This window comes from Mustela lutreola, chromosome 1 (genome assembly GCF_030435805.1).
Source record: "Mustela lutreola isolate mMusLut2 chromosome 1, mMusLut2.pri, whole genome shotgun sequence".
NCBI lineage: Eukaryota > Metazoa > Chordata > Mammalia > Carnivora > Mustelidae > Mustela > Mustela lutreola.
Window position 1 is genome coordinate 17,978,280 of NC_081290.1, and position 14,833 is coordinate 17,993,112.

At 34.6% G+C, this 14,833-nt stretch overlaps 1 protein-coding gene across 12 annotated transcripts in view; it reads right to left on the reverse strand.

Moving 5' to 3' along the window:
* ADGRL3 (adhesion G protein-coupled receptor L3) overlaps positions 1 to 14,833 on the reverse strand; it is an 809,555-nt gene that overhangs the window by 76,767 nt on the left and 717,955 nt on the right. For all 12 annotated transcript variants that reach the window (XM_059160370.1, XM_059160378.1, XM_059160333.1 and 9 more), the window contains 2 exons: positions 12,543 to 12,752; positions 9,281 to 9,501 (listed from right to left, as the gene is read on the reverse strand). In XM_059160370.1, coding sequence (XP_059016353.1) covers positions 9,281 to 9,501; positions 12,543 to 12,752 — 431 coding nt within the window. The remainder of the gene's footprint in view (positions 1 to 9,280; positions 9,502 to 12,542; positions 12,753 to 14,833) is intronic.

Genomic DNA, 14,833 nt, shown 5'->3' on the forward strand with positions numbered 1-14,833 from the left:
AAGGAGTACCTGTCACATATCATACACCTTGAACTTTTTTTTCCTCACTTGCCTAAACACAAAGATGTCACAAAAATTATTTCTGTAGCATTTTCTTTTTCAAATTGTAAAAGGCAACATATAATGTTATATATTTGATGAAGCCTTATGACATAATACAAGCTTACTGATTTAATATGCAAAAGAAATGGTGCTAATTCATAAGGATTCCAGAGTTATTGTCTTCCAAAATCTAAGAAACATTATTGTAAATTAAATAATAGCATGCTGATATCTGGATCAGTCTTCCTCAAATATGTCTGTTACCAATCCGGTAAGGACCACTTGATTCATGTTTACTCAGAAAAGAAAAAAATAAAATAATGAAACAACTTAATTTCTCAAAACAGGACAACCGAAAACCGTACTTCCAAAGCTTATTCTCTCCTACTCTTAAACTACTCACCACTTTATTTTCATCAGTCATTTTAACAATGTATGATTCTGCATTTAGAAAAATGGTAAAGCCAGTTACCCAACATATATAAATGTCACCTAAAACTTATGTTTTACAATGATTTTAGATGACAGTAACATTATCAGAGAGTAGTTTCTTATTCCAATTAGCATGTTAAATATAGTGCAATTAAAATGCTTTGGGACATCATGTTTTTGTCGCCTGTTTAATTCACTCTTATCAAAGTAGACATCTGACTACTCACCAGTTTTGTGAAATAATATAAGCTAACAATGGTGTTTGCTTATTTTCTACAGGACCCTACATTGTAGGCTGAACCATCCTTGGTGAGTATTAAATGTAGTCAGTAAACAATCTTTGGCTACTATTAGACCATGAAATTTACAAGTCTTAATTATATCAGGTTGTTTATAAGAGTTTGTATTAATACATCATCTTTTTTTCTCTGTAACATATGCAGATCTCTATATTTCTACTACATATATCTGGGAAGATTGAGAGAGAAAAGAAGGAATAAAGAATTAGGGCAAAAAAAAAAAAAAAAAAAAAGGAATGGGGGCATCTGGGTGGCTCAGTGGATTAAAGCCCCTGCCTTCGGGTCAGGTCATGATCCCAGGGTCCTGGGATCGAGCTCCACATCGGGCTCTCTGCTCAGCAAGGAACCTGCTTTCCTTCCCCTCTCTCTGCCTGCCTCTCTGCCTACTTATAATCTCTGTATGCCAAATAAATAAATAAAACCTTAAAAAAAAAGGGGGGGAGAGAAGAGGAAAGGGGACTAGTATATACTTCAAGCCTAGTAATTCCAGTTCTAAGCTTACTGCGTAATATGTCTGTTAGGTTCTTTTAGTGCCATATTCATCACAGTACACTCATGCATCTAATCTTGAAATACTTTGCGAGCAGGTACATGAACTGGAAAAATATTGGAAGAGCAATGCAGGAATGGAGTGTGACCAGTGGTAGTCAAGACTAGCATTGGTGGTTCAGCTACAGTTTGAATCTTAGAATTCAAAACTAGATCTCATACATAAAATGCAGGTTATGTTAAAAAAAAATGTAGGTTATGTTGTCTTAATGTCCCTGATATGTTATTTTTTAAAAAATAAGTTTTTCATTATTTCTTTAGCAAAATACATCTTACATTTTTATGGTGAACCACAAAGGTTAGAAAAGCACTATCTCTTTTAATTTATTATTACTAAATGTTGGAGTAAATCCCACATTGCTTAAATTAATTGGGGCAGCAGCATAAGAATTGTAATCACTACTCTATAAATGGATGCTTTTAATAAAATTTATTTTACAACTAATGTTGCTAATCATAAAGTTTGTATTCCTTCATTTGGATCAGCCAAATAAGATTAACCAGTAATAATAATAGTTCTAATTTAATACATGCATATATATATATATATACCAGATACTTTACATATATGCTTTCTTAAATATATATACATATATATGCACACAGAGATACACGTAAGTATGTATTTACTCATATATACAAAAACACATAGTCTCAAACTTTGTAATGGTTTTGCAAAGTATTTACATAATAACTGCCACATTGTAGATTGGAAAAGGAAACTCTGGAATACTAAGTAACTTGCCCATAGCCATATGACTAATAATTAGTTGAGCCAAATTTTATCCTTCTTTACCTGACTCCAAAGTCCTTGGCGCTCTTATGTGTCTCTCAAAGAAAACAAAGATTAGAGTTATAGAATAAATAAAAGTTCTATTTTTGTTGACACTCATAAATTCTCAATGAGTAGATGAGAAATTTATGTGCCGTACAGAAAGCATACATTGTTGAAACATGTCTCAAGCAAAAATATTCGATTTTTTAAAACATAAAGTCATTTCTTCATAAGTTAGTAAAAATTTTAGTATTTTTAAGCAGCTTTATTGCAATATAACATATATTATAAATCATCCATTTAAATATACAATTCAATGTTTTTGAGTCTATTTAAACGTTGTAAAATTATCACTGTAACCTAATTTGAGAATATTTTCATGGTGCCGAAACAAAACCTTGTACCCACCAAGAGTCACTCCTCACTGTGTCTATCAAATTCACTCCCAGTGGCTTCCCTAACTCTTTCCCAGTCCTAACAACAACTATAATTTTCTCTCTAAAGGTTTGCCTGTTCTGGATGTTTTATATAAATGGGATCATACAATGCACAGTCTTTTATGACTGGATTCTTTCATTTAACAGGACGTTTTTATAATGTGATCATCTTGTAGCACACATCAATGCTTCATTTTCATTTCTAAATAATCTATCATACAGAATGCATTTTGTTTATATCTTTTCATCAAATGTTGGACATAATAACATGCATATACAAGTTTTTGAACGAACCTAGATTTTCATTTTTCTTGGGTAAATACCTAGAAGTGGAATTACTGGGTCATGTAATAACTATGGTTAGCATCTTGAAGATCTGTCAAACTGTTTCCCAAAATAGCTAGCTACACAATTTTACATTGCCAGTAGCAGTATGTGCGGATTTTAATTCATACACATCTTCATCAACATATGTTAGTATCTGTCTTTTTTTATTATAATCTTCTAGTGGATAGAGTTATGATATAACTTGATACAACTCTATATGTGGAAGTTATCATATTTCTAAGAACTTAAGACCAACATTCGACTTCAGGGCCAAAATTTAATCACATTCTGTACATAACAGGACAGCAATCCAGATGTTCTCTTCAGTAGTTCTGGTATAGCCAACTCCTCAAAAGAAAAGATTATGCTCAACCTCCAATTCTTATGTATTATGATAATTTTACACCCAATCATAGGGTTCCCAGGTGATGAAATGAAGACACAACAAGCCATCAATCTCTAATACACATGCACATAAATCATGCTCTTGGCCTTCAATAAAATAACATATAGACACACAGTATTCCCCACACACATGGTGAATAATCTTCTTGATATATGTGAATGAAAAATACTTCTTCATTAGCTATCCTATTTCCCACTGGCCAACCCAAAATCAAGGTAATAATATGTTCAGTAAGGTGTATGCTTCATGTCAATAAATGTTACAAGTGGGAATATTTTACAACATATAATAATATGCTTGGAGAATTACTCCAAATTAATATGTAATCTCCTGTGAGTGGGTTGAAGTGCTTTGAAATTGTGAAACATATTAAGTAGACATGCTGTGCATATAACTTGCAGATACTACTAAGTTTCATGTGTTTTGTTTGTTTGTAAACTCTACCCCCGATGTGGGGCAGAAACTCATTGCCCCCAAATCAAGAATCCCATGCTCTACTGACTGAGCCAGCCAGGTGCCCCCATCAAGTTCAATGTTCTTTGGCTAGCTTCCTTCTTGAATAATACTATAAGCTGACATTTTAAAAAATCAATAATCACTTTTCTACTCAAATAATTATACTGGTTGAATAATGAAGTGAAAATAAGAAATGGGGAGGTTGCTTTTAACTAGCACAGGAGACACGACCTCTTTTAGAGTTGTTCTTAAACTAGTGAGCTAGGGAGATAAATATAAGATTTAATAGATGATTTATAATTATTTTCAGATCATAAAATTTGATTTCAATTTTTTTAAGACCTCAGTTATGCTTCCAGTACTCAAGGATGTTCTGATTCATTATAAATGTTTATGACCTAATTGACATCTTTTGGAAACCCCTTACAAAGTTTCAAGCCTGTATTTTAAGTCTTGGGCTATCCCTGGGCTTCATCCTTTTCCAGAGCCCTCCCTTCGCCTGGAACTGGCTCCTAATCTTTTCAATTTACCCATCACATTAACCATTCCTTTTTCCATTGTATACTTGGATTATAAGGGAAGTGGTATGAAATATAAATGTGATTTTCTCTTTAAATAAAAATTAACTGTTAAAATGGTTTGCACTTTTTTTGGGAATAGTGAGGTAATTAAAGTTTACATGAACTAATTAGTTTCAGGTCATAAAATGAAAGTACCTAGCATAGAATTTCTAAATCAGCCATGTTTAAATTTTGTTAAGTCAATGCCAGCTTTTATCTTCTGACAGTATCATTTACTGAATGGCTTCACTGAATGTGCATGTGAATAAGAGTATAAGAGAGACTAAGAGAATATACAAAAACAGAGGTAAAATTGAATAAATGCCCATTGTTAACAGTGCAATTTAGAACTGTGGTCCACTAGCTGAAAGCTTTTTCTTTTTCTTTTATTAAATGATTGTACTGGTCTTCTAATCTAATTTTTTAAATGTCCAATTATTGTGACTAAATGTAATTCTAAATACATTCTTGAGATAATGTCAGTACAAATAAAAAGATTTGATTAAACAACATCTGAAAATAATAATAAATTCTCTTACAAGGATTGCAAATTGATGGCAAACTAAGCAACTTCTCAAAATCAAATTATGTGTGCTTTGTGTGTATGAGTTTTGTACATAATAATCAGTTCAACAACCCTAAAACTTCATAGAAAAACATATCATAATCCATCAGCCGGATGGAATATGATGGTTACCACTATCTGTATCAAAATAAGTTATTTAACCTATAAAACTAATTTTATTTCTAATTTTATCTCATACTACCACGGATATGATTCTCTACTTTTTAGAATTGTAAGCTATTATTATCACTATTGTTAAAGGTTTCAGCAATAAGACCTCATTGTCGGTATAATAAAATATAATTAAATATATTAAGAGGAGAGAAAAGGGAAGAATGTTTATAATTATTTGGAGTACTATAATATATATTCAATGGCTTTATTCTAGAGGTACTCTTAAGTGGTTGAAACTGAAGTAAAAATTTAATAATGACAAAGTTCCAAATATAAGTGAAATAGATTTCTAAGACATAAAAATTCATTGTATTGAGCTTAATAAGAATTTACAGAAAAGAGCTGAAAATATGTGTCTGCATTCTGGTTACTTCCAGTTTTTTAAGATTGTGGACTTTACATAAAAATTCATTGTGTTGAGCTTAATAAGAATTTACAGAAAAGAGCTGAAAATATGTGTCTGCATTCTGGTTAGTTCCAGTTTTTTAAGATTGTGGACTTTATATATTTGTATTTAAAAAGATGAATGTAGGGGCGCCTCTGCCTTCGGCTCAGGTCATGATCCCAGGGTCCTGGGATCCAGCCCCACATCAAGCTCTCTGCTCGGCAGGGTGCCTGCTTCCTCCTCTCTCTCTGCTTTCCTCTCTGCCTACTTGCGATCTCTGTCTGTCAAATAAATAAATAAAATCTTAAAAAAAAAAAAAAAGACTTACATATCTGTTTAAAAAAAAAAAGAAGAAGGTAACACTGGCAAACAAAAAACAATTTGAGATAGATTTACATGAGAAAAAGTCATGAGATGAACAGGGAGTCAGGAATGTCATCTGAAGGTCAAATAAGAGCAGTTGACAATACTAATAGAAACTGGACCAACTAAGATTTGATAATAAGGAACAAGATATATAATTCTATATGCAGAGATCCTTCGAGTTGTGGAAAAATTCACTGTTTATATTTTTCTTTGAGAAGCTATCTTGATGAAACTCCTGATAGAAAACATGATCTGTTCATTTCAGCTTCTCAAGTAAATGCAAATGCCTGAGTAATGTTTCTTTTTCCACACCTGCTTCTTCAATGGGCAAAATAGACCCTGGATTGGATACATTCCCAACTGGTAGAAGTTAAACAATTTTTCCATGTATTCTGGAAGGTTTCTCTGCGGACGATTTATTTAAAATGTACAAATGAGACACTAAACACTTTGTGCCTGCCTGAGATAGAATTTTAAAGCAATTTTCCATATTCTTTTCTCTCCCTCTTTCGTTGCTCCTTCCTTTTCTCTATATCGGCTTTGCTGCTCTTTGTGTTGGGAAAAATCATAATTGTGGAACTGAACTATTATGAAGGCTTATTTTAAATCGGTGCTTGGGAAGTAAATTAGCCTCTCTTCCCACACAGTAATAATGTCAGTAAATGAGAGTTTCCAGTTATGGTGCAGGAAATTAAAGCAAGGATGGTCAAAGCTTGAACAGTCACAAGAGACTTACATATTATTGATTTTAAGGCAAGATAGATTCATACTACCAAGGAAGTGACATCTCTTTCAAAATAAATGATTAAAACACAAAGCAAACAAGTTTGAGTCAGTTTAGTGACAGGAAAATTTGCAAATATCTGAAAAGAAATGAAACACATAAAAGTAGAAGCAATTCAGGGACTGATAGAGAGCAAAATGAAATGACCTAAGAACAATATTTGAATATTAGCAGGTCACAAATAACTATATCATTCAATTTTAATATCTTAGAGGGGATATGCTAATTAAAATGTAAAATCCTATGACCTAAGGAGAATGACGGCTCGTGGGTTTCTGTTTAAGGGATAAAAATATTTTAAAATGAGATGGTGGTGATGTGTGAACATTGTGAATGTACTAAAAACTACAGCAGCATACACTTTAAAAGAGTAAATTTTATGGTATGTGAATTATATCAATACAGGTGTTATTTTTTTAAAAATCTGACCTACCTAATTTCCCTTCACCTAAGAGGTCTTTGGAGGCAAGCTCTTTTAATGCTTTTATCTAATCTAAATTTATCTAATCCCAATTTGTTCCATAGTTGGCACTGGGATCCACAAAATGAACTCCGATTTGACCACATTTCATAAAGGTTGGATTAAGAAACAATTACTATTAGTTACGTTTAGACAAATAGCCTTTTACAGCCTTTCTTGCGCTCAAGAGAGAAAAATTCAACAGAAGTGAGATGGTCTTCTTTCAACTGTATTGTCGCGACAGATTCTACTTTATGTTCCCAGTAATGCTTCTGCTTGTCTTCCCTCCTCATGAATCCTCTCTCAGGGGAAGTGAGCTGCTTGAGTGCCAGCATATTCAGGCTGCTGATGGCTGGTGGAAAGTCATGAAATTTGGCTTATTAACTTCTGTACAAATTGATGTTATCTAACCTCATCTGAGCCTTCAGTGCTGCTTGGAAATCTTTTTATTAATGTTTAATTGGCTCCTTAGCCCATTTTCCATAGTGCTTATTTCAAGACTTTTCAAATTTCCTGTCCTCTCAACGTGACCTCACCTGTTCACTGAGCAAGTCCGCTTCTTCTACTTGATGGGAAAGTTGTTCCACGTTGAAATTCATCTTATCTGTTCTTTATTTCACACTCATCTTAGAAGAGAGGGGTCATTTTACTTTTCCAAAAACATTCCTAGTCTAGTGGAAATGAATCTGATCTTTTTTATCACACATCTGCCACTATCTAGCTCTATAACCATGGGCAAGGCAATTAATTTACCTGGTCCTTGATTATTTTCATTTGCAAAATTAATGACTTGGATGAGGTGTATTGCAAAGCCAACTCCTGTATTAAATCAAGGTTTTGTTAATCTTATGTATAATCTTATGCTTTTCTATCCCTCTAGAACCTTCCCTTTCATTCAGCCTCTCTATATATTAAATACAAATAAGGCATACACATGTTCCCTCTATTAATCTCCTTCTATGAAATGCATTTTTCCCACCCCCGAGACATTCTTTGTACTTCATTTTGAAAAAATCTTCTTCATTTCTGTAACCACAAGTTAATGTTTTACTATTTCTCAAACATTTTCAGGCTACAGGTAATACTTTTAAGACTCTACTTTCTTGCTATTGACATATCTCTTCAAACCTTCCAGTCTGGCTTCTGCTTCCAGCATTTTCAAAATAATTGTTGCAAAGGACAAATAATTTTTCCTCCGTGCTTATCCTCTGGAATTATCTTTGCTATAGAACACCCCAGCTGGTGTTCTGAAATACCATCTTGAAATGATCTTCTCATTCTCTTTTAAGGTTCTTTTAAAGGCTCTCATTCTCGTTTAAGGCTTTTTTTTTTTTTTAAGATTTTATTTATTTCTTTGACAGACAGAGATCACAAGTAGGCAGAGAGGCAGGAAGAGAGAGAGAGGGGGAAGCAGGCTCCCTGCTGAGCAGAAAGTCCAATGCGGGGCTTGATCCCAGGACCCTGGGATCATGACCTGAGCCGAAGGCAGAGGCTTTAACCTACTGAGCCTCATTTAAGGCTTTTGTCTCTATTTTTATTTTCCCACATCAAACTATGTCCTAAATGAGGGTATTCATTGGAGCTCTCTCTTGGTCTTCTTTCTGATTTTTCTTTTGAAACTTTCATTCATTCTCAGGATGCCAACTATTACACTGATGTCAATTACAACATATTTTTCACTGAATTCCTTTCCAGGACATGTATGTCTCACCAATTTGAGTGTATACTGAAAGTAACATTCATCACTACAACCCAATACCCACCTGGGGAAAAAAAAAGGGGGAAGAATAACAAGCTGCCCCTGCTCCTATTGTTTCTCTTTCTGTTAATGACATAAATTTCTATCCAGTGACTAGTACTGACAGGTCAGGAAGAAGAGAAGCCATTAATATCAGGGACTATGCTGTCCTCTGAATACACATCTTCTGACATAGCTAGTTCTTCATTTGACAAATGTCCCAGTGCCCTGAAAGATATTAAAGCGTTCATCTTCGTATAATTACTCAAGGCTCTGATGTAGCTGTGGGAAAATTAAGCTGTTTTAAACAGCATCCTACTGAATCTCGGGATTTTTTTTTTCTCTCTCTGTATCATAACAAAAGTACAACCTTGGATTGAATTATCCGCATTTGCTTCTCCAGTTCTATCATTTATTGCTGTGAGGTGGTACAGAGACGTTAGCTTCCAAGAAAATCCAAAGCATGTATTTCAACTAGATTTCCAAAGAGAGGGGGGGAAAAAAGGAAAGAAATGATAAACTCACACTTTATCTGTGCCGTAACTCCTGTAGTCTACCGCTGCTGACACAGCCACAATGAGCGCGGGCATCCCGTAGCCGACCAGGTAGAAGTATTTCCTCCGTGAGTGCTCGCTCTCGAAAACCTCCACCAGCATGATGTAGAGCTGCACTCCCTCCAGGAACATCCAGGTGAAGGCGGCCAGGAAGAAGAAATGTAAGAGGGCAGCGAAAACGGCACAGGCAATCTAGGGAAGGGAACAAAGCGCTCGAGTAAGGGCGGAACAAAATCTACCATAACGTCAAAATCAACATTTAGCAACACTGCGGTCACACAAGAGGTCTGCAGAAGAATAATCTAGACAAGATTCTTAAAATTCTGATGTTAAAACCGAAATAGAACTGATCCTTCATAACCACATTTAACATTTTTTGTAATAATGGCTTACAGATGACAGCATAGGATGATTATAAAGAAATACTATTAAATAATTTAGGAAAAAACATCTAATAAGAGCCTATTATTGATAATTATTACTGAGATTAGTCTAAATTTTAAAAACAACATCTCATGCATTATTTTTCTTGGCCATGATCATGTGTATTCTATCACTAAGTCCTCTAATTGTAAATGAAAAAGGAACATTAAAACCAAGGAGAATAAAAGCTCTTAAAGTTAAAAAGTATAACAATTACAGTAATTTTGTGATGGAATCATTACTTTGCTATTATTATTTGCTGGTTTATTTCTTTTCTGCCTGGTTTCAGGAAGGATTTAAAGTGACATTGGGAAGTTCATGCTGCAAAGTGTAAAAGCAGGTCTGGTTAAAATAAAATAAAATAAAATGTCCAGAGTGCTTTCTTTCTCTCATTTTCCTTTATTGTAAGAAATGTTGGGCTGGACAAGCTTGGTCAAAAAAGACAGCTGGTCCTTATTTTGGCATATTCTCTAAGGCACTGCAAGTTTCATCTGAACATGTACTGATTATCTTATGTCAGTTCTGAAATTTTCACTCCTTGGGGAAGTGGAGGTCTTTATTTTTTAAGAAATCCTAAGGGTGCATGGGTGGAGCAGTCATTTAGGCCTCTGACTCTTGGTTTCGGCTCAGGTCGTGGTCTTGACGGTCATGGGATCAGTCTGGTGGGGCTCCACGCTAACCATGGAGTCGGCTTGGGATTTTCTCTCCCTCTTCCTCTACCTGCCCCCCTCTTTTCTCTTTCTCTCTCTCAAATAAATAAATACGTCTTAAGAAAGAAAGAAATCCTAACTGAAATATATATCTCCTACTAGAAAAGGGCAAAAAACTTATAGACATTATCAGATTATAAGGGATTCAATGATGAGTATATGGTCTTTGAGAAAGAGACAAAGGGCAGGTCAGTTTCATTGCGTCAGAGAGATGACATTGACGGGAGATGAGGACGTCCCCTATCAGCAGGCTAGAGAGAAAGGACAGCCTAATCACCACCTAAGAGTCAGGAAGAGAACACCTATTCAGGAACAAGAAACTGAGCTAAGACATGCTCTACTCCAACTTTTCATATCAATCTTTGCTTTCTATGCTACTTGTCGTAAGTTAGTTTTGTACAGTATACAACATGTGGTGAGGTTTATCATACCATATGTACATCAGGAAACAGGAAACAAAAGAATAAGGTTTCTAAGTGAAAAGAAATCACACAACATTTGAATTGCAGGTTAACAAGAGAATGAAATGATTCCTTCTTGGAAAATAACACAGTTTTCCATTCCTTGCTTTTTAGAGTTAGAACCTCAACTATTAATTTTTGTTATCAGAAGATTTTACTTTTTTGGGAAAAGAAAAGTACTCTTTGATTGCTTATTCATATGTATGCATTTATGGAAAAAGCTGTCACATTTGTATATGATAACCAATTAAAAGTATAATCACCATAATTGTACCCTTTACAGCCATTAATCATGAATGTGTAATCACCAACATGAATCCGACTGCATTTTTATTGAAAAGTACTCCGTACTTATGGACACATACCAGAGAACAGCATTAAGTGAATGAATTATTTACTATGCCGACACATCTTCTAAAAAACGTTAAGTTTTCTTTTCAATTACAGTTTTGATCATGAGACCAAACGTACTGTGAATCGTAAGTAAATAGAATGGGCCTCACAAAAAGTATAAGTAAGCATAGTCTGTTGAGTAATTAGATACTGTTATTTGTATTTTCAGTTTGGTTTTACCAAACGTTGGCCAGTGCTATTCCTTTTCCCCCTTTCTTTCCCTACTACCTTCCTTTGCTCCTCTTCTTTATTTTCTCACATGACTAAATACAGTTTGGAATAAAGTATAAAGCTGACATTAAAGATGTCAATAGGACTTGTACAAATACAATGTGTCAAACAAAATTTGGGAAGAGTTCATAAATTCTGAAATGTCCTATAGTCTGAACTATTTTCCAAATATGTCCATTAGAAAAACTCATTTTAGGCATGAAGTTTTAAATATGATATAAACTTTTTTTTGTTTTGTTTTGTTTTAAAGTATATGATACGGCCGCCTACCTTGCTAATTCAGAAAAGCCTGCAACTCTTGATCTTGGGGTCGTGGGTTTGAGCCCCACTTTGGGTATAGAGATTACTTAAAAAAAATAAACTTTAAAAAAAGTTTGTGATAAACTTTGAAAAATAACAATTATATCTATTAGGAAAGATACTCTTCTATTCCCCAAATGATTTTACTGAAATTTCCCCCATATTCTACTCTGATAAGAACAAAGCAAAACATGGGACACCTGGGTGGCTCACTTGGTTAAGCATCTGCCTTTGGCTCAGTCATGATCGCAGGCTTCTGCAATAGAGTCCTGCATTGGGTTCCCTGCTCAGTGGGGAGCCTCCTTCTCCCGCTCCCTCTGCTGTGTGCACTCTCAATCTCTCAAATAAATAAATAAAATCTTAAAAAATAAAGAAGCAAAACAAAACAAACACACACAAACTAATGAGGAGACTTAATTCTTGAGAAAGGCAAGGTTATGAACAGAATTTCTCAAGAAATGTAGGCATACGCCCTAACATTTGTTGCTTTTTTACAACAATGGAGTAAAAAGGCCGGGGGTAGAGCTGATAATTTGAATAATCTGAAAATTGAGATTTTCTGAAAATCTAACTCTGAAAATTTATATCAGATCTGAAAATTTATAACTATCGCAGACAACTGGAAGAGAGGTTCCATTCAAACAAGAATATTTTGAGTACTGGAAAGCTGGAAAAATGGAGACATTCTTTCCTAATATCAGTGTAGGTTGCTTACGGGTTGGTCAGTTCGGTTGATCCCGATCAGGAAGAGAAGTTCAGCTACAAAAAGGCTGATGCAGAGGTTCTTGTGGATGGTATTGCGGTCACTCTGGAGCCCGCGGAAAAAGCAAAATGTGAAGATGCAAATCAGGAGACAAACAAGGGACAGCAAAATTCCAACCCACGTGATCACATCCAGAAGAAGGTCATGGACCGCATCACTGTGCTGGAAAGACAACAGAAAAGCCGTAAGTTGCAATTATGCATAACAAATCATGAAGTCGTATGAGGACCTGGATTCATGATGCATGGTTTCATAATGTACTAGGCACACACAGTGAATAAGATAACTTAATTATTTGGGTTTCCTAGTTCACAGGTAAAGCATTTAATATTCTCTGTGAGGTGTCAATCAGCTTGATATTCAGGGATGACAATAGTGTTTGCACTCCTCTTGGTCAAATGTATTTTCAGGAAACAAATAGTTGAAGCAAGTCAACATAACTCTGGCTTATGATTTCAGGGAAAAGCTGTATTTTTTCAACTCGTATCACTTTTATAGTTTTTTTTTTTTTTTTTTAAACAACCCCACTACGGAATACTCTATTTAAAAAACTAAGTTATACACTTAGGGAAGTGGTGTTTCAACTGAAATGCTTTCTAAATCACCAAGGGACTTTTTAATAATAATAATAAAAAAAGATACAATTCTTCTGCCATTTAAGCTCTTTATCAAGATTTCCAAGTTTGAGTTCATAAAAGTATGCATTTTTGTAAAGATTCTCAGTTAATTCTGATGAACAGCCACATGCACATACCATTTATTTAGTGGAAGATCTAAAAGAATGAGGATATCACTGGATTTATATTCATATTGAATGGCTTAAGGAGATCAAGAAGTTTGATCCTTAAAGGGTTTTGCATGAAAAGAGCCTGTTATATACAGATGGAAAATAAGCATTCAATATTACTATCTCCAGTAGCAGCATAAAACAGGGCTAAGAAAAAGAAGTTCATAAAAAGCTTCTGTACTAAAACTACATTTTTGGGGGGGCTCTATTAAAATAGTCCTGTGGGACCCATTCCTATCATGTTCCTTGCTCTGTGTCCTATCTCATTTCTGTCCTTCTAAGATTCCAAACTCTATTCCCTCTCCATGGTAGCTTGCCTTCACCCAAAACCACTTCTGTGAAGCATTAAAATTTTAGGGTGGCCCAACATATCAGAATGCCAAGATGTTGGAGCAGAGTTGAGAAATTGTCTATGACCATCAACGCTTCTTTTCTTTGTAGTTGCTTAAAAAGCCCTGAAGACCTAATTTCCATAAGTAGGGGAACAAATAAGTAACAGTTGATTTATAGAAATGATATTTTGAAGTATAATAGAAAATCAGTGTTCTAAATTTATAGTCACAAACATGGATACTTCTCAAAACCTAAGGCCCACATTGGGCTCTCTGCCTGCCTCTCTGCCTACTTGTGATCTCCCTCTCTCTGTCAAATAAATAAAAAAAAATAAAATTTTTTAAAAATAAAAAAATAATAAAAATGCAAGTGACAAAAGAATCTTATACAGTATAATGCCACATATACAAAATTTTTAAAAAACAAAAAAACAATGATATTGATATTTATGGATATATACTGAAGTAGTTAAAGTGTGGTATCAGCATGGGGCATTTTTTTGTTGAAAACAAAGCGATACGTTTCTAATTAACATCTTTTTCAACTGTGTAGATCATACACACCAATTTTTATTTTAAGATGGAAGTCACTATACTTAGTGACTTCCACACTGCTGGCTCACTTCAAAAATACTAAATAACCAGGTTTTCTGGTGTTGTTTGTTTTTTTTTTTTTTGTTTTTTTTTTTTATATGGAAATTCTCCCAAGCCAGTCACTATGCTATAGCCTAAATCACAGCCCTTCTCAGGTCACCAGATAAGACTTCACAGTTATTTGATAAAGAACTCTGCTAGAACACTGTCAGTGAAACAGTTCTGAAATATTCCTGCATAACTCTAGATATATTTCCCGGAAGGAGCTCAAATCATGAAAGAAAACTACATGAAATTTTGCTGTAACTGCTTTGTTCTCCAGGGGACACTACCAAGTAGTGTTGGGTCTCAGATAGCATAAATTACTTTTACTGTTTGAGAGTGGAGAGTGGTTAGAGCTACCTAGCTCCCTGAACAGAGGGCTATTTGCTCTCTTCTTTGACTCAAAGGAAAGATGCTGTGATTGAGTAACAAGCACCAATGTTCAGCACAGCAGTCTTCTGTAATGGGAAAAATGGCAGGTATAATAC